The 22,399-nt window shown below is 31.8% G+C and overlaps 1 protein-coding gene across 6 annotated transcripts in view; it reads left to right on the forward strand.

Annotated features, from left to right (window-relative positions):
- Positions 1-21,660, forward strand: part of Gabra2 (gamma-aminobutyric acid type A receptor subunit alpha2) — a 166,268-nt gene extending 144,608 nt beyond the window's left edge. For 4 of the 6 annotated variants that reach the window (XM_074042322.1, XM_074042323.1, XM_074042324.1 and 1 more), the window contains exons 9-10: positions 2,571-2,773; positions 14,559-21,660. In XM_074042322.1, the coding sequence (XP_073898423.1) occupies positions 2,571-2,773; positions 14,559-14,855 (500 nt within the window). In that variant the 3' untranslated portion in view covers positions 14,856-21,660. Of the gene's footprint in view, positions 1-2,570; positions 2,774-8,015; positions 8,150-9,010; positions 9,191-14,558 lie in introns of those variants that run through there. The other 2 variants (XM_074042327.1, XM_074042326.1) reach the window with 2 other exon arrangements.
- The last annotated feature ends 739 nt before the right edge of the window (positions 21,661-22,399 follow it).

A 22,399-nucleotide genomic window follows, 5' to 3' on the forward strand; every position in this document is an offset into this window, starting at 1 on the left:
GTGAAGAGGATTGAAGAACATTTCTTATATACACATGTAGGCATCATAATGAAACTTACCAAACTTTGTTTGAAAAAGAGAGAGATGGGGGAATGGAAATACAATAGAGAGGGTGAACTTGTTCAAAGTACACTGTACACATGTATGGAATTATCACAATGAAACCCTCTGTATTGTTAATGTATGCTCATTTAAAAATAAAATAAAATGAAAAATCAATCAATGTAATGAAACATACTTTAGGGAAATAGAAAAAAAGATACAACTATCTCAATTGACACAGGAAGTTTTTTGATAAAATCAAAAATTATTTTGTTATAAAAATGCTTAACAAACTAGCAATAGAAAGAGAATTTCCTTGACCTGATAAAGGGCATGTAAGAAAAGCCTGTATCTAACATCATACTTATAGGCCAAGGATGAAAAACACTCTCCCTAACATTAGGAATAAGATACAAATATCTGTTCTTACCATTTATTTTAACATAATACTGCAGGTACCAGCCGAGAAATCAGGAAAAGGCAGTAAAGTAAAATAGAGGAAGCAAAACTCTGTTTTCAGATGACATGATTTTATGCATAGAGAATTCCCAAATTAAGCCAGATAAAACATTGGATACTAAGGAAATTTACCAAAATTGCTGAGTACACAATGAGTACACAAAAATCATTTGTGTTTCAATACACCACCAATGAATAATCTGAATAGGAATTCAGGAAAACACTTCCATTTACATTAGCATGCAAGTAGATAAAATACCTATAAATAAGTTTGACCAAGGGGGTGAAAAACTTTTACACTGAAAGCTTCAGAATATTGTCAAATGAAATGAATGAGGCATTAAATAAATGGAAATATTTCTATTTTTCTGTTTGTCTATATGTCTGTACATTTATGTATGTATATAAGTATGTATATATATATATACATATATATATATAGCTATCAGTCATCAATCATAATGGAAAGATAGCCCATATTTGAAGATTGAAAGACTTAATATGCTTAAGATGGTAATATTACTGGATTCAATGACTGTCCGAATTCCAATAAGCTTTTTTTGCAGTAATGGGTCAACTGATCATAAAATCATATGGAAATATATGGGAACCTCAATAGCCAAAACAATTCTGAAATATAGTAATGGTGAATAGGAGTAGAAAAGGGCTCCAGCTCCTTGATTCCAAAACTTAACTAAGGTTGTGGTCATCAAAACACTGTGAAACTTGCGTAGAGGGGAGATGTGAAGATCATTGAGATAGAACTGATCATCTAGAAATAAGCTCATATATCCATAGTCAATTGATCTTTAACAAAGATTTCAAGATCATTTGGTGAGTAAACAAGTGTTTTCGTTAAATGGCACTGGACATTTACCTTGTACTATACTTAAAAATTAACTCAAAATGGGCAAAGACCTAAATGGAAGAACTAAATCTATAAAAACAGAGAAAATATGGGCCTAAATTTTGGATTAGGCAACAGTTTCTTAGCTAGATACCAACATGTAATCACTATTAAAGAAGATGTCCTTTATCTCACATTCTCCTCAGCAAGGGTATGGTATCAACTTCTTAAAGTTTTGCTAATATTCATCTTCAAAATATGAGTGCACATTTCTTTTCATTGTTTTTTTATTTAACGTATCTCCTATGTATGTTATTAAGGTTTTGTTGGACCACTAATAAAATAAATGATTGTAGCTATTTTGAGTGCTGATGGTATAACTTGCCTTGTTCTCTCTTAAAAGTTGTGAGTTCTCTGACTACTAGCAAAAAGCTTTACAATGAAAAATATTAGATTTTTTTGAAACTAACAAAGTATAACCCAGTCTTTATAGAGATTTACATTTTACAAGGTTTTGTTTTTATTGGCTTATTTTATTACCTGTATATTCTATGTGGTATTGAGAATGAGATTATGTCCTCGCAACTGCAAACAATTAATTTTGTTCTTATATAGCCACGCTTGAATGAAGAGCTTCTTAATCATGGTTCCTTTGTATTCACTGGTGTGGGTGGTGGGTCTATTGCTTAGTATGATTCAAATAAATGAACAAATTACCATGAGGCTTTGTGCTATTTTTTAAAAACTGATGTTAATGAGCAATGGGTCAATTTAAAGTGCCTACTTTTCATCAGAGGTGATTCTTCTCTGATATTGTCAGTCTCTTTCACCTCAATACTATTTAAAAAGAGAAAAAGTGATTTGTACAGAACAAAAATGAGAAGTCAAGGCACTTTCAGATCAGTTCAGTATTATTACTTCTTTATAATTTTGAATATTTCTGTATTTTATTTTTTACTTTAGGCTGAAGCAGATCTTTCTCATCTACAATAGAATTAGTAATTCAAAATAGTAACAGTTCTATGCAAATCTCATGCTCTATCTTACATAATAACCACTTCAGATAATTTAGCTTTGCATTGTTTTCAACTTTCACTGAAAGTAGATTTAAGGGAAAGTAAAAACAAAACAAAAAAATGAAAGAAAGAAAAAGGAAAACTGTTTCTGATACTGTCCTGCTGGTACATATTGATGGTTTTGGTTCCTGTCTTTTCTTTTGCAGGAGTCACAACTGTTCTAACGATGACAACTCTAAGCATCAGTGCTCGGAATTCTCTCCCAAAAGTGGCTTATGCCACTGCCATGGACTGGTTTATTGCTGTGTGTTACGCATTTGTGTTCTCTGCCCTAATTGAATTTGCAACAGTTAATTACTTCACCAAAAGAGGATGGGCTTGGGATGGGAAGAGTGTAGTAAATGACAAGGTAAGTGAGAAGTCCTCTCTCATTTTAATTAAGAGAACTCTCTAATACATTCATCTTGTAGCAGATATGTTCCTAAAATATGACACTAAGAATATTTGTATATATATATATAAGTATTTATATATACATATATATTCAAGTGTATATGAAATCAATTTTTTAAAAAAGTGTGTCCTTGCCTGAAATTCTTTAGGAGTGCTTACAGTAGTAATTCTTTTTAAAACCACTCCCAGCATCTTTTGAGCTCTATGTGTCAGGCACTGTGCTAAGTTTTTACATATGTTCTCTCACATAATCTTTACAGCCACCTTATAACTAGGGTAACTTTTTAGTTCTCATTTTTCACTGATGAAGAATCTGAACTTCAGTGTAGCTATTTACTTGCCCAAGCTCACAAAACTGGTTAGTAAGTATACTTAAACCCAGATCTGTCTGTCTGACCACTAAATTCATGTTCTTAAAACACTACACTGCATTATGCTAGAGCTTCTGAAAAGAAAGCGGGCATTAACTTTATCTGTTAGAGAATTCCAGGCTCTATGAACAGATTGAATACTTGTCACCTATTCCCATCTCTGTTACTTTGTTGTAAAAGGGCAGGTAGCATTTTTATTTTTCCTGTGTTATATGGAATAAATATGTAGGTGCTAGAATACCTAGCAATATTAAAGTGCTCATATGGTACAAATGGTGAAAGTTATTTGTTTTTAAGTCTAAATTATTTTAAGATTATTGGCATTCACTTTTAGGTTTCAAGTACTGAAGCCAATGGGGGACTTGTGCATTGATATAACAACCATTTCTTTTCTTATTTTATAAATTATTATCTGTTTCAAGAGAATGCTTCAAATATTTCATAATGAGACATAAAATATTCTTCATAGGAGAATTTCTTTCAACACTGTATGTACTTAAATGCTTTTCCCATTAAATTTGTACTAACATTTGCTGATTTGATTTGATTTCTTTTTCAGTTCTTTTGATATACTTTTTCACTTATGACCATATTGAAGTAAAAATGTATAATCAATGGATGTTTTAAAGTCTTTCTCTTTTTTCCTTAATTTTATAAGATATAGATGTTTTAATATGAGTGCTGGCTTAATTCATTTTATAGACTGTGTTTTGCCTGCTAACAATGATTCATTATTAAAAGGAATTTAATCAATATTCTATGTTTAACTTCTAGGATATTTCAGCATTTCCATTACATTTTATTGTTGATTTATATTTTCTTTTCCCATATAGAGTACTGCTTTTCATTTTTTTATGCAGTTACTTCTTTTTAGCCATATTGGTTACTTATGTACTTTCATACTAATGTCGTTTAAAGATAAAATATTGATCACAAAAATGTCACAAATGATAAATTATTATTTTTGCATACATGCCCATATTTATTGATAGATTATTTTGGATGCTAATAGTTCAAATCGAATTGACATTATGATTTAATGTATCATTTGATATACAGCCTAAACTTGCACTTGAAAATAGAAATACCTATAGATGCAAAAAACAAATACTTAACCATGCATTGTGAAAACAATAACATAGTACTAACAAATACTGGATTTTTCTCCCTACATGTGAAGTCATACATAGCCAAGATAAGTCTTTGATGAACTCTTTGATGCACCAACCTAAATTTAAGGAAAATAACTTGTATTATTTTACTTCTCTAGGTTAGTTAAAGAGAACATCACTTTAGACATTTTCTTTGACCTTATTAACTTTTCAATAGCAGAAGTGCCTTGAAGTAATGTACTTCAAAATCATGTATTGAATAAATGAGTTTCTCATCTTAAATCTGGCAGTGTAGTACCAGTTAGAAGACTATTTTGTCTTCATAGAAACTTTTTTTTTAATTGCACAATGAATGATTTTATCAGTGGGTACTCAGTCTAATTTCATGATCCAAATGGATTTTGAGAGGTATTTCCTGTACTTACCTTGGAAATAAACAGGACTTTAGAGCTGAAAGAAAATCAAATGATATACTAAAAAAGTAGTCTATCTGCCTAAGAAGATATTTCAATGCCACCCACCTCTACTATAATTTTTATTGAATTTGATTTTTAAGTGGAAAATAATAATGTTCTTGAATCACAGACTTTTGTCCACAGACCACATTGGTATTTTTTTGACTAACCTGACTAAAGGAAGTCTTTTGCTTTTTGGTGTTAGTAAACATGAGAAGACGCAGTTCAATTATCTCTCAATATAAAGAGCATACAAAGGCTTTAAAAATTAGTAAGATAGCAAGTATTAATTTGTCTCATAAAAATTATTCATATATATATATCAATACTGTATGTTTGAAAACAAAAAATGTGTATTTAACATATTTTCATGTGGATTGTACAATCTACAATGTACATGTAGGTTATGCCCAGATGATGTTTTAAGTTAGTTTACATGGCCAGGCATGGTGGCTCACACATGCAATCCCAGCCACTCAGGAAGTAGGGATTAGGGTAATCTCAGTTTGAGGACAGTATAGGCAAAAAGTTAGTGAGAGCTTACCACAACCAGTAAGCTGGACATGGTGGCACACACCTGTCATCTCAGCGATGTGGAAGGCATACATAGGAGGACCATGGTCCAGGCTGGCTTGGGTGAAAAATGCAAGACTCTATCCAAAAAATAAAAGCAAAAAGGTTGGGGATGTGGCTCAAGTGGTAGGATCTTTGATTAGCAAGAAGGAGGCTGTGTTCCCCAAATTCACACACACACACACACACACACACACACACAAGTTTTGTAAGTAAATTAACAAATCCGCTCATTTATATTCAAGCTACTTTTGATCCCTGTGATCTAGGACTTTGGGGCAATAAAACCTTATAAAAAATGTAGTGTTATAGCAAACAGTTCAACTCCAGATTTTTCTCTTTCCATGCACAAAATATTTTGTTTACGCAATCTGAAAGTTCTGGAATCTTCCTTCATCTCCACTGTTCCTCCTCTAGCCCGAGACTAATTCTTCCATTCCAGCTCTTGATTCTCTACCTTCTTCTTGCTTTTTCACATTTATTCTATAAATTGTTATTTTCTTCTTTTATTTCTTCAAAGCCACCTTTTCCTTTTTAACTGCCACCTTCCTTTTAACCTAGGAAGATGCTTAATATGCTTAATCATCATAAATACAAAACGAAACTCCAGCTCTTGTACCACCACCTTCTCCTATCCTCTCCATCCGTGCTTTTTTGAAAGAATTTTTTACAGTGTTATCTGACCACTTTAATTTCTACCTACTACCACCTGATAGTCTTTCCATTTTCTTTCCTGTAACTGAAGAGAACCAATAGCATCCTTATTTTAAGAACAAGTTGTAATTTTTCATTTTTCTCAAGGGATCCTCCTTGAACCTTTCTGTTCTTAGGCTCCAGGATCTTATGTTGGGTCCAACTTGGCAACTTTTTCCTTTTTATTAAAAATAGTCTTCTGTATATCAGTATCTTTCTCTCACATCCTAGCAGCTGCCATGATTCGTGTTATACTTTGACAATCTGTGCCAGAGTTCAAAGTGAATCAATCCAGCTTTTCTAGAATAGGTTCCTGTGTATCCCCAAAGACAGTCATTTCTATTTTCTCTGATGCTGTTTTATTTTAAAGTATTCACTGTATGGTTGTCAGTTTAAGGGTTCGCTGACAATATTTGCAGGAATATCTGCAACATTAAACACAATGCCCACCCATTTTTTATCCCCTATCAGATAATCCTTAGTCATTCTCAGCACACATATCAATTTTTCACAAAATTTCTAAACGTTTCTGTCACCCTCACCACAGTGATTAGAATCCCATTCTACTACTGTCTGAACTCTTTTGCATGAGAGCCCTTATCATAGTTTGCAATTGCATATTTATTTTTAACTCCTTCACCAATCATGATGATACACATGTTTATCATTTTCAAATTTCTTAAAAATGTTATTTATTTTATACTTTATTATTGTTGTACTGAGGGTAATTGTGACATTTATAAAACTTCTTATAATATATCATGGTTGGATTCACCTCCTCCATCATTCTCCTTTATCCCCCTCCCCCATTCCTAGAATAGTTTCAGTAGATCTCATTTTTCCACTTACATACATATGTACATATTTCCACCATATTCACCCTCCCACACCCTTTCCTTATATCCTACCCACTCCCACTGGTACCTGCTCCCAAGACAGGGCCTGTTTTGCCTCCCTGTTCTCTATTTTTGTAAAAAAAAAAATCAACATTGTTTTGTTTGTTTTAGATAGATATACAGCGTGTTTCACTGGGATATTTCCACGAATATATGTATTAAAGCCCAAATTGGTTCATGTCCTCCATTTTTCTCCTCTCTGCATTAGTCCTCTTCTTACAGTGATTTCAACAGGTTTAAAAATTCTATATTCTTTCTTGCATAGAACGTACATCAACCACATTCACCTTCTTAACTTCCTTCTTTTTACCTCCCCTTAGCGTGACCTGTTTTTCTTAATATTGCTCATGTTAATAAATCATTTATCCAAGGTCCTTTAAATAGTGTCAGACATATATTCCATAAATGTATACTCAGTCAATACCATATGAAATAATTTGAGAAATAACCAAATCAAATTTACAAGTTATCTTACTGTCAGGGACATTAGCTACAACTTTAACTCATATCTTTCTTTTAACTTCCACATCATATATCCAGCCTATTCCCCAGATATTTCCACCTGAGTATGACTTCTCAATATCTTTAAAAAGGATAAAATAAACAACAACCAAGCAAACAACATATAATCTTTTCAACTGATTTTATGTCTTTCTCCTGACCATGCTAGCCACCTCAGTTTCCATCTAGCATTATATTGTACTGATTCTTCCTACAAGCCTTACACTGTGTCTTTACCACCTCTAATTATTTGTATAATTGGTTTATTTGTCCCTACCTCTCTGTCTTTCTCTAACCCATTTTACCTGCTACTACCAGAGTTGTTGCTCTAGAATCTGAATGAGATCATTTAGCTTTTTAGCTCTTCAATTTTTCAAGAAGATCAGCTGATGTCCAAAAACTTAATTTTCTTATACACTTGTTTATGTAATGAACATTAAGGAAGAATTTTTTAAATATTATGAACTGCTTTTGATATACCTGGGAATATCTCTGTCTTAGAGCTAAGGATTGATCAAATAAAGTTACTTGGCTAGGATCACAAATGCAATATGTAGTGGACTCAGGATCTAAGACATGTTCATATTTGTCCTCTAGCTACTACAAGACCCAATCATTTCCCTAAACAGTGTGTCTTTTCCTGTCTCCATGATGTTAGAAGTGCTGATCCCTCTTGCAATTGAAACCTTCTTTTCCTTCGTTAACTGACAAGCTTCTACTTATTGCTTAAGGTCAGTGTGATCTTACCTAACGTCAAAACTTTCCAGACTAACATAGTTGGCTGCCACTATTGTGTTTCCATCGCACTTGGTACAAATTCCATTTATACCATTTCATTAAATTACAGTTTATTGCAAACAAATATTTTTCTATTCCTAGGTTAGAAGATCTGAGAAAATAATAGTTTTTGTCTTATTAATCATTACCACGGTTGATACCTAGCACAGCATCTGGCACGTAACTTTAATTCCTTGAAATTGTTTTCATTTTTTAAAATCTGAGACAGCTAAGTCTGAGCTAGCTAAGAAAACATACAACACACTAGATAATATATTACTTAAAACATAGTCATAGCAAAATAATAAAATTATTATGGAATTGGCCATTGTTTTGTGAGTCTCTGTATTTAATTCATAGAAAACTTCACATTTTCAAGTGTATTTATTTATTTATTTGCATTTTTAGCATCCTATCTTATTCCAAAAGAATTTCAGGCAGTTTACTAAGTAATGCATATACTTAAATTATAATGGATAAAATAGAAGAAAAATTAAGTTGAAAGAAAACAGACACAAATATGTCCATCATTGGGCCAGCAAATTAGTTGCAGACAATAACTGTAGTTGTGAAACTCTGATTCTAAGTTTTTGTGGACCAAAGTATTGAGGATGGGGGGAGTTATTTTTCATTATTTTAAAAAAATGGAAACATAAATTTTCTCAGAGAAAGCTTTTACTTATAGTGAAATTGCTTTTTTAAAAATAAAAATACCATGTAGGATTTATAATAGTGAGAGCTGGATACAGTTGCAAGTGATGTCAAATTTTTCCCAATAAATGCAGTAATGAATTTCATATTGATGTTTCTTGTAGTCCCCTTCAATAAAAACTGAAGGCATTATATTAACATACAACTCAGTGAAAGCAATTCTTCAAGGAGCTAAACTAATATGGTCCAAGTATATAGCTTTCTCATGGCCCATTTTAATCCAAGGAAAAGCTTTAGAGTACTTAGAGAAGTGGATGGACTGTTTAACCTTTGAACAATCTTTTGTAAGTATCACTTTTCCTAGACAGGATGGTTAGCAGACAGTTAACAGCATTATCTGGCCAGGGAGCATGTTGTTGTTTTACAAGTAATGGGCTTTCTACCAGAAATGATAACTGTAAAAAGGCAACATGGTAAGGCAGAAAGCATAAATTTGCCGTTGGAGACCTGTAGTTTTCTCCAAAGTCTAATATATTTAATATTTGCTATAAGAGTCCCATTTCCTGATTGTGAGAGACAATCTCTGAGATTTTCTCCGACTCTGAAACCAAAGGATTATTATTTTCATTCATCTAAGAGGTCATGTCACTAATAGGTGTCCAAACCTTAGCTAGACCATAGGTTCAAGTTACTAGCATATTGTTTTCCCTACCACCCAAAGAAAGCCAAATATATCTTTCCAACATTGTGGTATTTTGTGGCATTTTGACTTCTGCAATCAGGAGTTTTCCAGACTTAAATTTTTTGAATATATATGTTGAGAAACTCTAATAATATAAGAAACACAAAATAGTATGAATATTGAAAAAAATCATATTTAAGAAATATAAAATCGATTACTGTGGATTATATTCCCTTTTTATTTCACTTCACTGTCAACTGAACTGTCCACAAACTGTATAACAGTGTTTATTCTTTGTCCTTGCAAATAGTGAATAAAAATGTATAATTTACTGATTTCATTTATAAATCCCATCCCTGCTCCCTTCGTACTTGTGTGTGTTCCAATCACAAGTAAAGGAACTTCTGAAGGCATTGCTTGTAGTTGGCTTATTAGTTCCTAGTTGTTCATATCTACAGACAGTGAAATCAAGGGCTTTCCAGATCATTACTTAGTAGAATTTCAGAATATGCTACTATTGAATTGCTTTTATCCTCCAATAATTATTCTATTGCAATAGCATTCTCTTATCATATAATTTATGTTTTATTCATTCTTTATCATAGTAATCATTTTATCACTTTGCAAATGCCTTTTGAGCCTGCTTTGTGCCAGGAACTATGCTAGGAAGCTCTGCAGGACACAGGCTGTGTCTTCAAGGAGCTTTCAACTGAGTGAAAGGAAAAATAGAGGACAAAAAAATCATGTGTATGATATATAGGTAAGTGCCATAGTGCTGTGGAAAAGCATGGAAGGGCTACCTAACACAAGGAGTAGGAAGTGACATCTCAACAGTGTGACTCAGAGCTGAGTCAGAATCAGCCTGACAGCGGTAAGAAGGTAAAATGCCTCTTACTTGAGGATAAATTTGAAGTTTATTACCAGTTCCCGGCTGAATCGTGACACCATTCACAGGTTAGGTTGTACAGATTTGGGCAGGAAATAAGGGAGCATTGAAGCTGAGTTTATTTCAGAATATTTTGTAATTTAGTTACCTGAAGAACATGAATTATTAAAAGTAATAGAAAACAGCTTGTTCAGTTTACTTTCATTTTTCCCATCCTCCCTTCAATTTATTTTATTCTTAACTTTTGATGTTACTTTTTTTGGTTTTACTTCAGAAACACAGTCTGTATTTGTCTATTTTTCTGCTACAGCTGGCCAAATGATGTGAAGTGATTTATCTGAGTGCCTTAGAATAGACATAAAGCACTTGATTAAATTAGACCATAGAACACTAAGTTGGTAAGAACTACCTTTTCTAGTTCTCAGAATAAACAAAAATTATGTAAGGGCATTTAAAAGTGATTTTGTGGTAGTGAGTATTGTTTTCAACAGTTAACACAACACTAGATTTCTTTGGACATTTCTCTTCAAGGGTCCTAGTGTAAGCCAGAGTTAGGACTAAATAAAGTAAAATTTGTCTGAATAGGTGAATGTCATGTGGCCCATGTTTTCATCCTGCATTGGTGATCTGGCTTAACCCAAGGCTCACGTGATATTCAAAAGCTTTTAATAATAAAATTTCTTTGAGCATAGTTCTTTTAATGGAAGTTGGGAGTGGATAGGACAAGGTATATATTCCTGGTAATGGTTCAGAATATGAATATTCTCTGATACTATCACTAGATCACCAGAATATCTATGTCTTATAAAGGACAATGATAAAACATGTTGTGAGGATTTAGTTCTATACTCTGACTTGGGAAAATTTTAGAATTGTGTGTCAGCTGTGTATTCAATAGTATTTTTCTGTATGCACACTTAACTTTAAACAAACAAGAATAATTTGCTTTATTATAGATTCATGGTTATTATTTCAAATGGCTTAAGAGGGATTGATTACATTCTCTTTTAATACAAGACATTGTAAGATTCTGAGCCTAAAAAGCCTTGTTGTGCAGTGGCTAGGATTCAAACTGTGGCACCCTATGGATGCTCTGTTCTTCCTTCAGTGCATTGGTAAGAAATTACAGGTACCAACACAAGGCTCTTGACTGTACATAGAACAAGTGACTGTTGTACTTTGCTGCTACTGGTCCTGAAAATGGTAACGTATCTGAGTTCTGAGGGAGTAGTCGGAAGACAAAAGCATCATCTTGTTAAATGCTCAGTCCTTCTATGAAAGTTTACACTTATATTCAGATATTATTTTCAATAATGAAGAAAAATAAGTGAATTTTGTTTTTTATGGTTGTCAATAAAAGTTATGAGCATATGTTGGAAATGATTTTTAAAACTTCCTTATGGAAGCTGCAGTGTTAGAATAAAACAAAAATATAATCATACAAATATGTAGGGCTGATATTTGGCTGGTACCTGTTAGTGGAGCATTTCTCATTATTTAGTACCTTTGTCTATTATGATTGATTAAAGTAACTTCTCTGATTGGTTAGTTACTCTTTTCTACAGTTTATTAAATATTTTTAGCATTACTTTTGTATATATACACAACTGAAAGATATTTAAATAGGGTGCAGAAGTCATGTTGGTAAAAAAAAAATTACAGAGCTTCAATCTGTAGACTCCTACTGCAAAAAAAGATATTTACATGTTATGTTTCATTGTCTAAATCTTACACCATAATTCCTGATCCACCTCAAATACCCAGTGGAAAAAAAATGAAACCTCTCTTCAGTTTTTCTACCCAGTGTTTATGTAGTCTTCTTCCAAAATGTATGATGGAGTGGAGTGAAAATTGAAACCTCACATGCTAGACAATGATTACTAGGTTTCAATTTTTACTCCACTCCACTAGCAGAATGTATATTTCTCAAAGTTAGAATATACACTAGTTCACTTGTTTATCATACCAGTTTATAGTTTTCTTGTCATCATCTCCCTTTTTCAATCCTAAATCTGAAGCTTTTGATCTTTCCCAAGGGCCAAATTCTCTATAAATACAATTTGGTATCATTTCAAATTGCATTTAGAAATAGTTGAAATAATAACATAACCAGTATATGTTATATACTTTATGAGTTACAGAGTTTTTTCTCTTTTGAAGCTGGACCTAGTGATATAAACCTCAACTGGAGTATTTTTGGATAAAGAAGTACTCCCAAATTTCAACAACTTCCTCAGACAGAAAGACATCTAACATAAATTAAAGTAGAGGTTTGGAAGTCAGACACATCTAATTTGTGTGATAACTTTTCAGTCATTTAGTAGACAGGAGACTTGGTCAGTTTACAAATCCTTCTTACTCTACATTTCTGAAATTACAATATGGGATTAAAATTGAATTTACTTCCAACCCAGTAAGTAGTAAGGTTTGTCAGCTCTTGACACTCAACCTAACACACTGGAGTGATGAACAGATGTTAGTTATTATTTCTTGTCAGATATATACATATATATATCTGACAAGATATATATGTATATGTAGCCTCCATCTTAACATGGCAACTATTGTATCATTATGGAGAGATTTTTTTATAGCTTTTACATGTTGCAAATAGTAACCCCTCATCCCTCTTTCATTTGCACTTCAGCCAGATCTGGAAGAATGTCTTGTTAACTGCAAAACCAGGAGACAGAGAAAATCATAGCAATATGGGTAATTCAAGCCTGTTTTTAGAGCAGTCAAACTTCCTATCTTATTTTCTTCAAACATTTGAGGATTCTTACAATTAAGTAACTGGTACTCAAAATTTTATTGTAGGTTTCCCTCTAAGTCTATACTACTTATATTTTGAATAATTCATTGCTGGTTCAATTTGCTTTCCATTTCAGTAAATCATAATATGCTTATATTAGTATAGAAACATATATAAATATGATTTAGACTTTGAGGTTTCATTAATTCAGCTCAGAATTCTGCACCTACCTCACAGAAGGTTTCATACTAAGTGCTAAGTTTCCAAAGATAAACAAGACAGAAGCAGTACCAGCCTTCATTACACTTAGCTCCTAATGATAAAGGAAAATTTCAGTCAAATAATCACATGATTAAGGAAGGATTTTCACACCTTCAGAAAATGCCAGCATAGAAACCAATTAGAGTGCTTTGAGAGAGCATATATAGACAGCAAATATATCATTAGATAAGCAAATAGGGAAGGTTTTTCTGAACAAATGACATTTAAAGCCAGACCAAAATATGAGAGGGAATTGGTCATGAGAAAAATCAGGTATAACGTATGTATTCCAGCTAGGAAGCTAGCAAAAGGCACCAAAACAAGAAAATATTTAGAAAACTATATCTATTTCAGTGGGAATTATACCTAACAAATAAAGTGAAAAAGTCATGGCAGAAGTGTGGATTTCATTTGAAGTTCCATGAAATTCTATATGAGAGATTTATGTCATACATGTGTGTCTAATGATTGGACAAGGTCAATCCAAGATGGAAGAGTGCAAAGCAGAATTGTTTGGTCTAGGTAATAATGACTAAGCCAAGAGCTGGTGATAATTAAACAGGAGATTCTTAAGTGAAATATATTGGGGATAAGTTAGACAAGAAGCACAAGTGTTTGTCTTTAACTTTTCTCTATGATGGTAGCATTTTTTATGCTGTCACTGTCTAGGTAAAGCACTGCTCTGTAATTTCGACATGAGCTTGGGAGGAATCCTGTTATCTTTTTAGAAATTTGTGATCATTCGTTGTTGATATCATTTTTCTTCTTAAAATATTTCTACATTTCATTTATTCATTCACTCATGAATTCAACAAATATATGAGTGACTTCTAAGAGAAAAAAAAAACAGGTTGTATTTTTAATTAAACTTTTATTCCCTATTGCTTACTTTCCATTGAAGAAACAAAAATGAGTCTCCCGGAATAATTGTGCAGTTAATTTTATTCTGGGGATTTTCTTACCCCAATGGTTTTAGGCTTTAATGAACTCTTTTTTTTTCCCTAAATTATTCTTATCTAATGGATAATGATGTATATAAGGGTTCTTTTCTTTAAAATTTGAAGTGGAGTTTAGAAAATGTTAAGTAACCAGCTCAACCTACCCTCTGTTAATTCTTATATTTTTCAATAGAAAAAAGAAAAATCCTCAGTCATGATACAGAACAACGCCTATGCGGTGGCTGTTGCCAATTATGCCCCAAATCTTTCAAAAGATCCTGTCCTGTCTACCATCTCCAAAAGTGCGACCACACCAGAACCCAACAAGAAGCCGGAAAACAAGCCAGCTGAAGCCAAGAAAACCTTCAACAGTGTTAGCAAAATTGACAGAATGTCCAGAATAGTTTTCCCAGTTTTGTTTGGTACATTTAATTTAGTTTACTGGGCTACATATTTAAACAGAGAGCCTGTATTAGGAGTCAGTCCTTGAAGCTACTAGATATGGGTTATCTTTGGGATATATGGCAACATTATACTGGTTTGTTTTGCTATATACAGTCTGACTAATAACTGCTAATTTGTGAACCAACATGTACAGTATGTATATAATGATATTAGCTTACCAGTAGACCTTTAATGGAGACATGCATTTGCTAACTCATGGAACTATGGGCAGAAAACACCCCATGCTAAAAGAGCCATTGCCTTTTAAAAAATATTTACCCCAGACCTGGTTCAAAGTGGAATTCAGAAGATGTGATTTATTTCCTATGAAAATTGGGATCTTATATCACCCTTTAAAGACTTCTGATTTTAGTCTTAAATAGTAATATTTTCTACTGTTGCCTAATTATGATAGAAGATTAATAGTGTCATTCAAGGATGGGTTTTTCTAAAAAGCAGAACCTCCTATCTGCAACACCAGTTCCCGTCATGAGTGCTCAGAATCCCTGCTAGTTAAATTGGAAGCTTGACACACATAAAAAGAAAAACTAGATCTCTGAAATCAACTTTTAACTGCTATGTATAGTGTCCATATCCAGGTATGTATTACAGCATGACAAGCTCAAGCAATTATGAGTCTCGCTGATGGGATGTTAGTTACGCTTACAATTCAGTAACTATTGGAGTGTCATGGTCATTATATTTTTAGCTTCAGCATTTATTTGAAAGTAATAATTGAAATCATACAAATTATTTTAATCATTGGAAACTACATTAAATTTTTAAAAAGATAATAAATATGGCTTATTCTCTCCAGGTATGTGTTGTATTGAAATTGATCAGCTGATTTTTAATTTTTATTTATTTTTTTGGTGCTGGAGATTGGAAAAGGTGTGCGGTTTAGCTGCTGTGGAGCAGCCTTCATAATGGATTAGAAAATTGTGCCAAAAACTCCAACACATGAGAATTCATAGGTGACCCAGATTACAGATGAGCACTTAAAATATTCTCTTCTTTCCTGTTTACTGCAAATTCTGCCTTAAGGCTTCGTTTCATCAGAACTCAGAAGCCACTAATTATAAAGGAAAGGGCCGTAAGTCTGCACATTTTTCTGTCTTGAAAGCAGCTCTTTCAGATAAGAATTAATGTAAATCTGCTTTTGTAAATTGCAACTTTAAATTTCACTGATACAAATTTACAACAGCTTTGTATTCCAAAAGAGGTTTTGGTAAGAGTTAAACATTTTTAAACTGCATCTTTACACATCACCAACAGATTGTGGATTATTTCACACACACAAACATAAACACACATACAGCGTATAGCTAAATTAGAAACTACAATTTTCAATTTTATATAAGTACTAATTTTGATGTGTAAAATTCATTTTTTGTTTCATATTTAAAAATACTCTTTATGCCCTTGAAATAATGCTAATAAAAGTTAACAATTGTGTATCATGCCTAGATGTAAAGTTTCTGGCAAACCTAAAATACTTTTGGTTGACATGTATATTAGCAGTTATTAGTTGACTTTTAATAATACATGCACATTCACGATGTTTTGTAGAAACATAAGTAGTAAAATAATGGCATTTCTTGCAATTTTGTAAAGTATTTGAGTATAGTGCAAAAATAGGTATGTCACAAAATCAATAAAAACCGTGTCCTATGGAAAAAATCAAAATCTCAACAAAAATTGCTTTTCTTTTGCCTCATTTAATTTTTTTCATTTTCTTTGTTTGAGTGTGGTTCTACTTGTGTGCTCTGCATGATCGTGTTAATACCAAGGTCACAAATGCATCTTATTAACAGAATTTGCCGTGAAGACAACCTTGACATTAAAGTTCCGACACAAAAATAAATCCAGTTACCTTAATAAAATAAAATTGTGACACAAGCTAATAAATGTATTTCTTTAATGCCCTTTCAGTAATACTTGTTGCCATCTAAATGGTTATAAAATGTATACTTTAGTCATACATTGAAATAGAAGATACCTTATTTTCTTACACATTGAGATAAAGCATAGCTCTTCTATGTTGTTTATGGACATGTGCAACAGTATAAAAAGTGCATAATGCTTAAAGGCAAGCAATGAAAAGGCTTTGTGCGTTATTAAGCACTTTAAGAATATTTTAAAAGTCTGCACTGCTCCCTTAATGTCTGACTATAAATTATAAAGTATATTATAAATATGTACATATATAAAAATAGCTGTAAATAGCAATTTCTGTAGTTAAACAGAAAAAGATTCATCTATAACCTTGAGCAAAGACAGACTACGTTAATGGCAACACTTTGTTAGTGTTTATGGCAGAAAACTTATCATCATTGTTATTCTTTGATATAATTGAATTATAATTTTAAATTTCAATCATTAAAATCATATTTCAGCTTATTGACATTCTGATAGTTCAGATTTTCCAACAATGTTGCTTAAAATTTTCTATTAGTTCTTTAACTTTTGTGTATTTCATACATTCTTATTCTTTTACAGTTTACATGAATCAAAAGGATTGCTTTTCTTTTTGCTGGAGAGAGGGAGGAGGTCTGATGGTAAAGTTTTTTAAGTAACATAACCAGAAGTTTTATAATTACTCACACTTCAATTAACCAGTTGAAAAACATGAAATAAAATGTCATACATATATCATCTTAAGATCAGTTTTTCAGAAAACACATTTTTACATTTTAATATTGATTTGTCTCATAAAATTACAAATAAATTATTTTATGTAGTTGTACAAGGGGTTATGGTATGTACAAAATGTAGATAAATGTATGTCATATATAGAGATATAATCTCATAAATGTGTAGCAACCACTCTAATTCAATTAACAATTTTACCTGCTATTCTGCACCATGCCCTGAAGTTAATGTTAGTATCACTCATATCATACCCACAGTTTTTATTTGAAAATGAAGGCATCATTACTATAAATATGTAAAGTAAAAGACTAAATGAGTTTTAAATTAACTTAGTACTGAGTTGTTTAATGACCTGTGATGCCACTACTATGCTGAAACAGCGACGTTTGTTCTTTTTTGCTCCATACTCTCTTGTTTGATTATAGAAATGGAACTAATGCAACCTTTACTAATTATTTAAAACTTGGGTGGTTTTTAAAGTGCCAATCTTAACATTTAAAAATCTTTAGGGATCTTTTTCAAATTTCTCTCAGGTTTGGATAAGTTTAACTTTGAGCACGTTTCTAAATTTTTCTTTAAATAATTCAAGTTTTTTTAATTTGATAATACTGTTATTTCATTCATATTTTTCTTTGGTAAGTATGCTTGGTAAGGTGTATACATGGATATTCATATCTGTAAATGTGCATACATGGAAACACATAGAAATCTATCTATCTATATATCTGTCTATAGAGAGATGATTCACTATATCTCACTAGTAGGTATGTACTGTCTTCATGGTTGAGGGAACTGGACTCTTCACACTGACATGCTATGACAATTTTGGAAAGTACCACAGCTCTATTGGTACTGTACTTTGGCATGGCCTGTCATCATCCCAGGGAGTGAAGAAGTAGGTCTAGTCACTTTCTGCATTATAAGGGTTCTTTGGCATCCTTTAAGAATTCCTTCCATATGCTCCATTCCTAATGAATGAATTGTACATATAAGTGTTTGTTATTTAATTTAAAATCTGTGACAAATTAATATTAAATGAGTTATATTTGTTATTAGTCTCCTGGCACTCCTACATCCATCTGCATATTTTTGAGGCAATTGCTAGATATTTTTAATATGAAAAATTTCCAAATTTCATTGGAATCATGAGATGACCCATTGCTACCCAGTAGTGCTAGTTATTTTCCTTTTAATCAAGTTCTCATGTGTACTTCATGCTTTTTTAAAAAATTAATCCCAAGTATGCAAAGCATGCATTTGAAACCAGGGTGAGGTGCAGTTATTTTTAACAACTGCATGCTTGAGAATCACGAGCATTGTCTCAAAACCACTGTCACCGTGTGGACAAGACATATCATGTTTTTCTCTATTAAATCCAGGCTTTAAAAATGAAACAAAGTATTTAGTAAAATTGTTTAGTATCTATAATCTTTCTATCAACAGTTGTGTTAAATATATTAATATTTCCTATCAGATTTTCAAAGCCCATATTTCCTCAAATCCAAAGAGAAAAACAGGGAAATAAATATAAAATAAAAGAGAGCGGGGGGATTGAGAGAAAGAGAGTAAGAGAAAGAAAAAACAAGACTGCTGCTAATTAAACCAAGTGAAGCATCTTTTATTTTTAACTCCTAAGAAAGAGGATAAGGAAGAAATACATAGGCATATACAGAAATCCTCAGCAGTTATTATTCTATCACCATAAGCATTATGACTAAAAGACTAAAATAGAAAAAACTCATGTGAAATATCTTTGGGGAGGCTAATAGTAAATTGCTAAAATTTTATTTCTTAGAATTTTGTGTTATCATTTTTATTACTATTCTTAATTTGAGCATATTTAGATCACTGTGTCTTCTGCCCTCTTTGGAGGAAATATCCTATTTTTATTTGCTTCTACAAAAAGTATTTCCCACAGATAATTTATACTCCACCTTAAATCATTCTGTATTATATTTAACACATAACATCAGCTAATATTGCCAATAGGTAAGGGCAATTAACAAATTTATGTTTTAGTACATACTGATATTCCTGAAGATCCTTCAATAAGGTCTTAGCTTTGTGTGTATATGGTGTGTGTGTGTGTGTGTGTAATTCCCAGTTGTGTATGAAAATAAATTTGAAGAAATTCAGAAAAAATTATGAAATCTAAAACATTTGTTTTGCTAATGAATCCAATCCTACATGTCTCTTAATAAACTTAGTAAACAGAACAGGCTTTTTTGATAAATTCATAATACACTTATTTAGAACTGAACTTGAGTCATACATATGTTTATAAATATCCTTTATATGTAGACATCACATGTTTCCAACGTACTTTCAGCTAGTTTTTTTAAGCCCATAAATTCAAAATGACTTTGCAATTCTACTATGTTAGGTAAGATAGAAAAATCTTTGAATTATGAGATTCTTAATGGAAAAACTTTAATTTTATGGAAACTGTTTACAAAATTACATATCTAGGATTCTAATACTGTCATATATTAGGTATATAATAAATTTTGTTTCTTCTCCTGTTAAAAACTAAACATATGAGCAATCTTTCACAAATATCTATTAAGTAACATATATTCATTATTGATTAGTATCATAACTTAGTTTTTGAATTGAAATCATTCTGCAAATATTGTTTTAAAGACCTCATTGCATGCTAGCTGTTATAAGCCCTTTTTATTCATACACACACACACAAACAAATATTCACAAAACCGTAATTACAATGTGAGCCTTGAAGTTCTACATGGCTACAATTTATATACTAACAGCCCAGTCTAAAATATGTTTTCAGGGAATTAAAAGAACAAAAAAGCTGTATTTTTGAAAACTACTATACGCATTTCAACACGAAAAAGCCAAAAATAGTTTACGGTGCAGTAATCAAGAATTCATGCTCATGATGTTAGTTATTGGCTAATATTGGTTACAAATTAACTTCTTAGAAAACCTTAAATTTTCCAATTTTGATTTAGAGGTAATGATCAGATATCAAAAATGTTTAAAATTAATTATGGACATAAAAGTAAATACCTCTCTGCTTTCTTCTTTTTATTTTGCCAGTATTGTTCAGCAGTTTTATTTTTTTACTGGTTATATTGTTAGGTAGTTTCAAGATATTCAATTCATTGGTCTTAAAAGTTTTAGTTTCATCAAAAGTTTTTCTGTAATGTACTGTTTAGAAAGAAGGCTAAATCCATCCCACATCAATGCCAAGTTTTGGACTGTAAATGTTGAGTTAGCTTAGTTGATATGAGCACTTAGGCTTCATGCCTCTTCTTAGAGGACTTTTGTGGGTATAACATGTTGCCAAATGCAACTATATATTATTGGGTAAATATGAATAGCATCAACAAAGTTATTTGTTGCAATAAATGGTACTAGAAAGCCAAACAAAGGTATTGCATGCAGAATTACATTAGGAAATAATGGCTTAACATACTTATTTTATAAATATTCAATACAGTAGTTGAATCTCTTGACTATGGTTTAATGCAACAGAATGTGTAAAGATGTTTAATGTACAATTAAATGGGTGCAAATGAAAGAACAGGTAAGCCACAATTGTCATGAAGTAAACTTTGCAGTCCCTGGATAAGTCGATGATTCCACATTGATGTTGGTTGTTTGTGTCATACTTCATTTTGTTTGTTAATATATTATTTGCTTATAGGAATATCCTGAGCAGATAAAAATTCAGATCATAGTGTACTCAAAACTGAACAATGTGACATTTCTTGATATATTCCATTAGAGATGATATGCCTGGGCATTTTAAAACATTTCATATTTGTTGCTTTTTCAGTTGGTCCTTGAATAAGGAAACCACAACCAAAACCAAACAAAAACAAAAGGAATGAGATGTTTATCCCTTGTTTCAAATTACCTTTAAAAAGTATATGAATAGAGATTGTACCATAGATCTCTAACACTGAATTCTGACTAGTCACATTATGTGAAATTTGAAATTTTCTGGGTGACAATATACTTAAAGAGTAGGTTTTCTGGTTTGAGAACTAATTCAGGAGCTAATAATATTTGTAATTTGTGACCTTGTTGTAACTGGGAAAAGCCACTAGTTTTTATTGACCTTTATTGAATGTTTCATTTTGCTTGCTGTTTAAAAATTTCTAACTAATCACATGCACATTAAGGCTCAACAGTATCTTTTTGTACTTATTAAAATTGATTTAAATATATTTGTTCTGAATTTTGTGTTTTTTATACTCTAATTATTACATGATTGCTTACAAGACTGGAAATTATTGCAAATGTGGCTTTTTATATTGAGATATAATATGACATTTTGTAGTAGTATTTTTAAATGTTGTTAGTTTCTTAGATTTCTTTTTAAAATAAAAGGGTATAGAGCAGCAGGAAAAGTATCAATCTATCTTGAAAATTGTGTAGGTGTCATTAATTGCTAATTTGGATCTCTTTAACATATTACAAAAGCAATGATATGGAAAATATAAGTTCACCCAGAAAATGGGCTACTTTCTATCATAAAACTGTCACATTTACATGAAAGTATTAAATAAAATAAGATTTTTTTCTTTAGGTAGACTCAGTTTCACCCTTCTATCTGTAATCCCAGAAAATCTTGCGGTTTTCTTGCTGGATCTATTTTTTTATTTAATGAAATATTAGTTAAATGAGTTCTTATTTTAATTATTGCTATTATTTCTGATATCACTGAAATAAAATCTTCTAAATGTCAAAAAGGTATAAAAACAAAGTCAGTTTTCATCAATGTGGTTTCTCATTGAATATTTCTCAACCTTCACCACATTTTGAAATCAACTGAGTATTTTTTTTAAAACATTGAGTAAATCAGAATTCTAAGTGAGAGTTATGAGAACTTTTAGAAGCTTCTCAAGTGATTCTGCTCTGCTGCTCTTTTTATATTTGCTTTTGTTTCATAGATCTATGGCCTTT

The sequence above is a fragment of the Castor canadensis genome, chromosome 9 (assembly GCF_047511655.1).
Source record: "Castor canadensis chromosome 9, mCasCan1.hap1v2, whole genome shotgun sequence".
Lineage (NCBI taxonomy): Eukaryota > Metazoa > Chordata > Mammalia > Rodentia > Castoridae > Castor > Castor canadensis.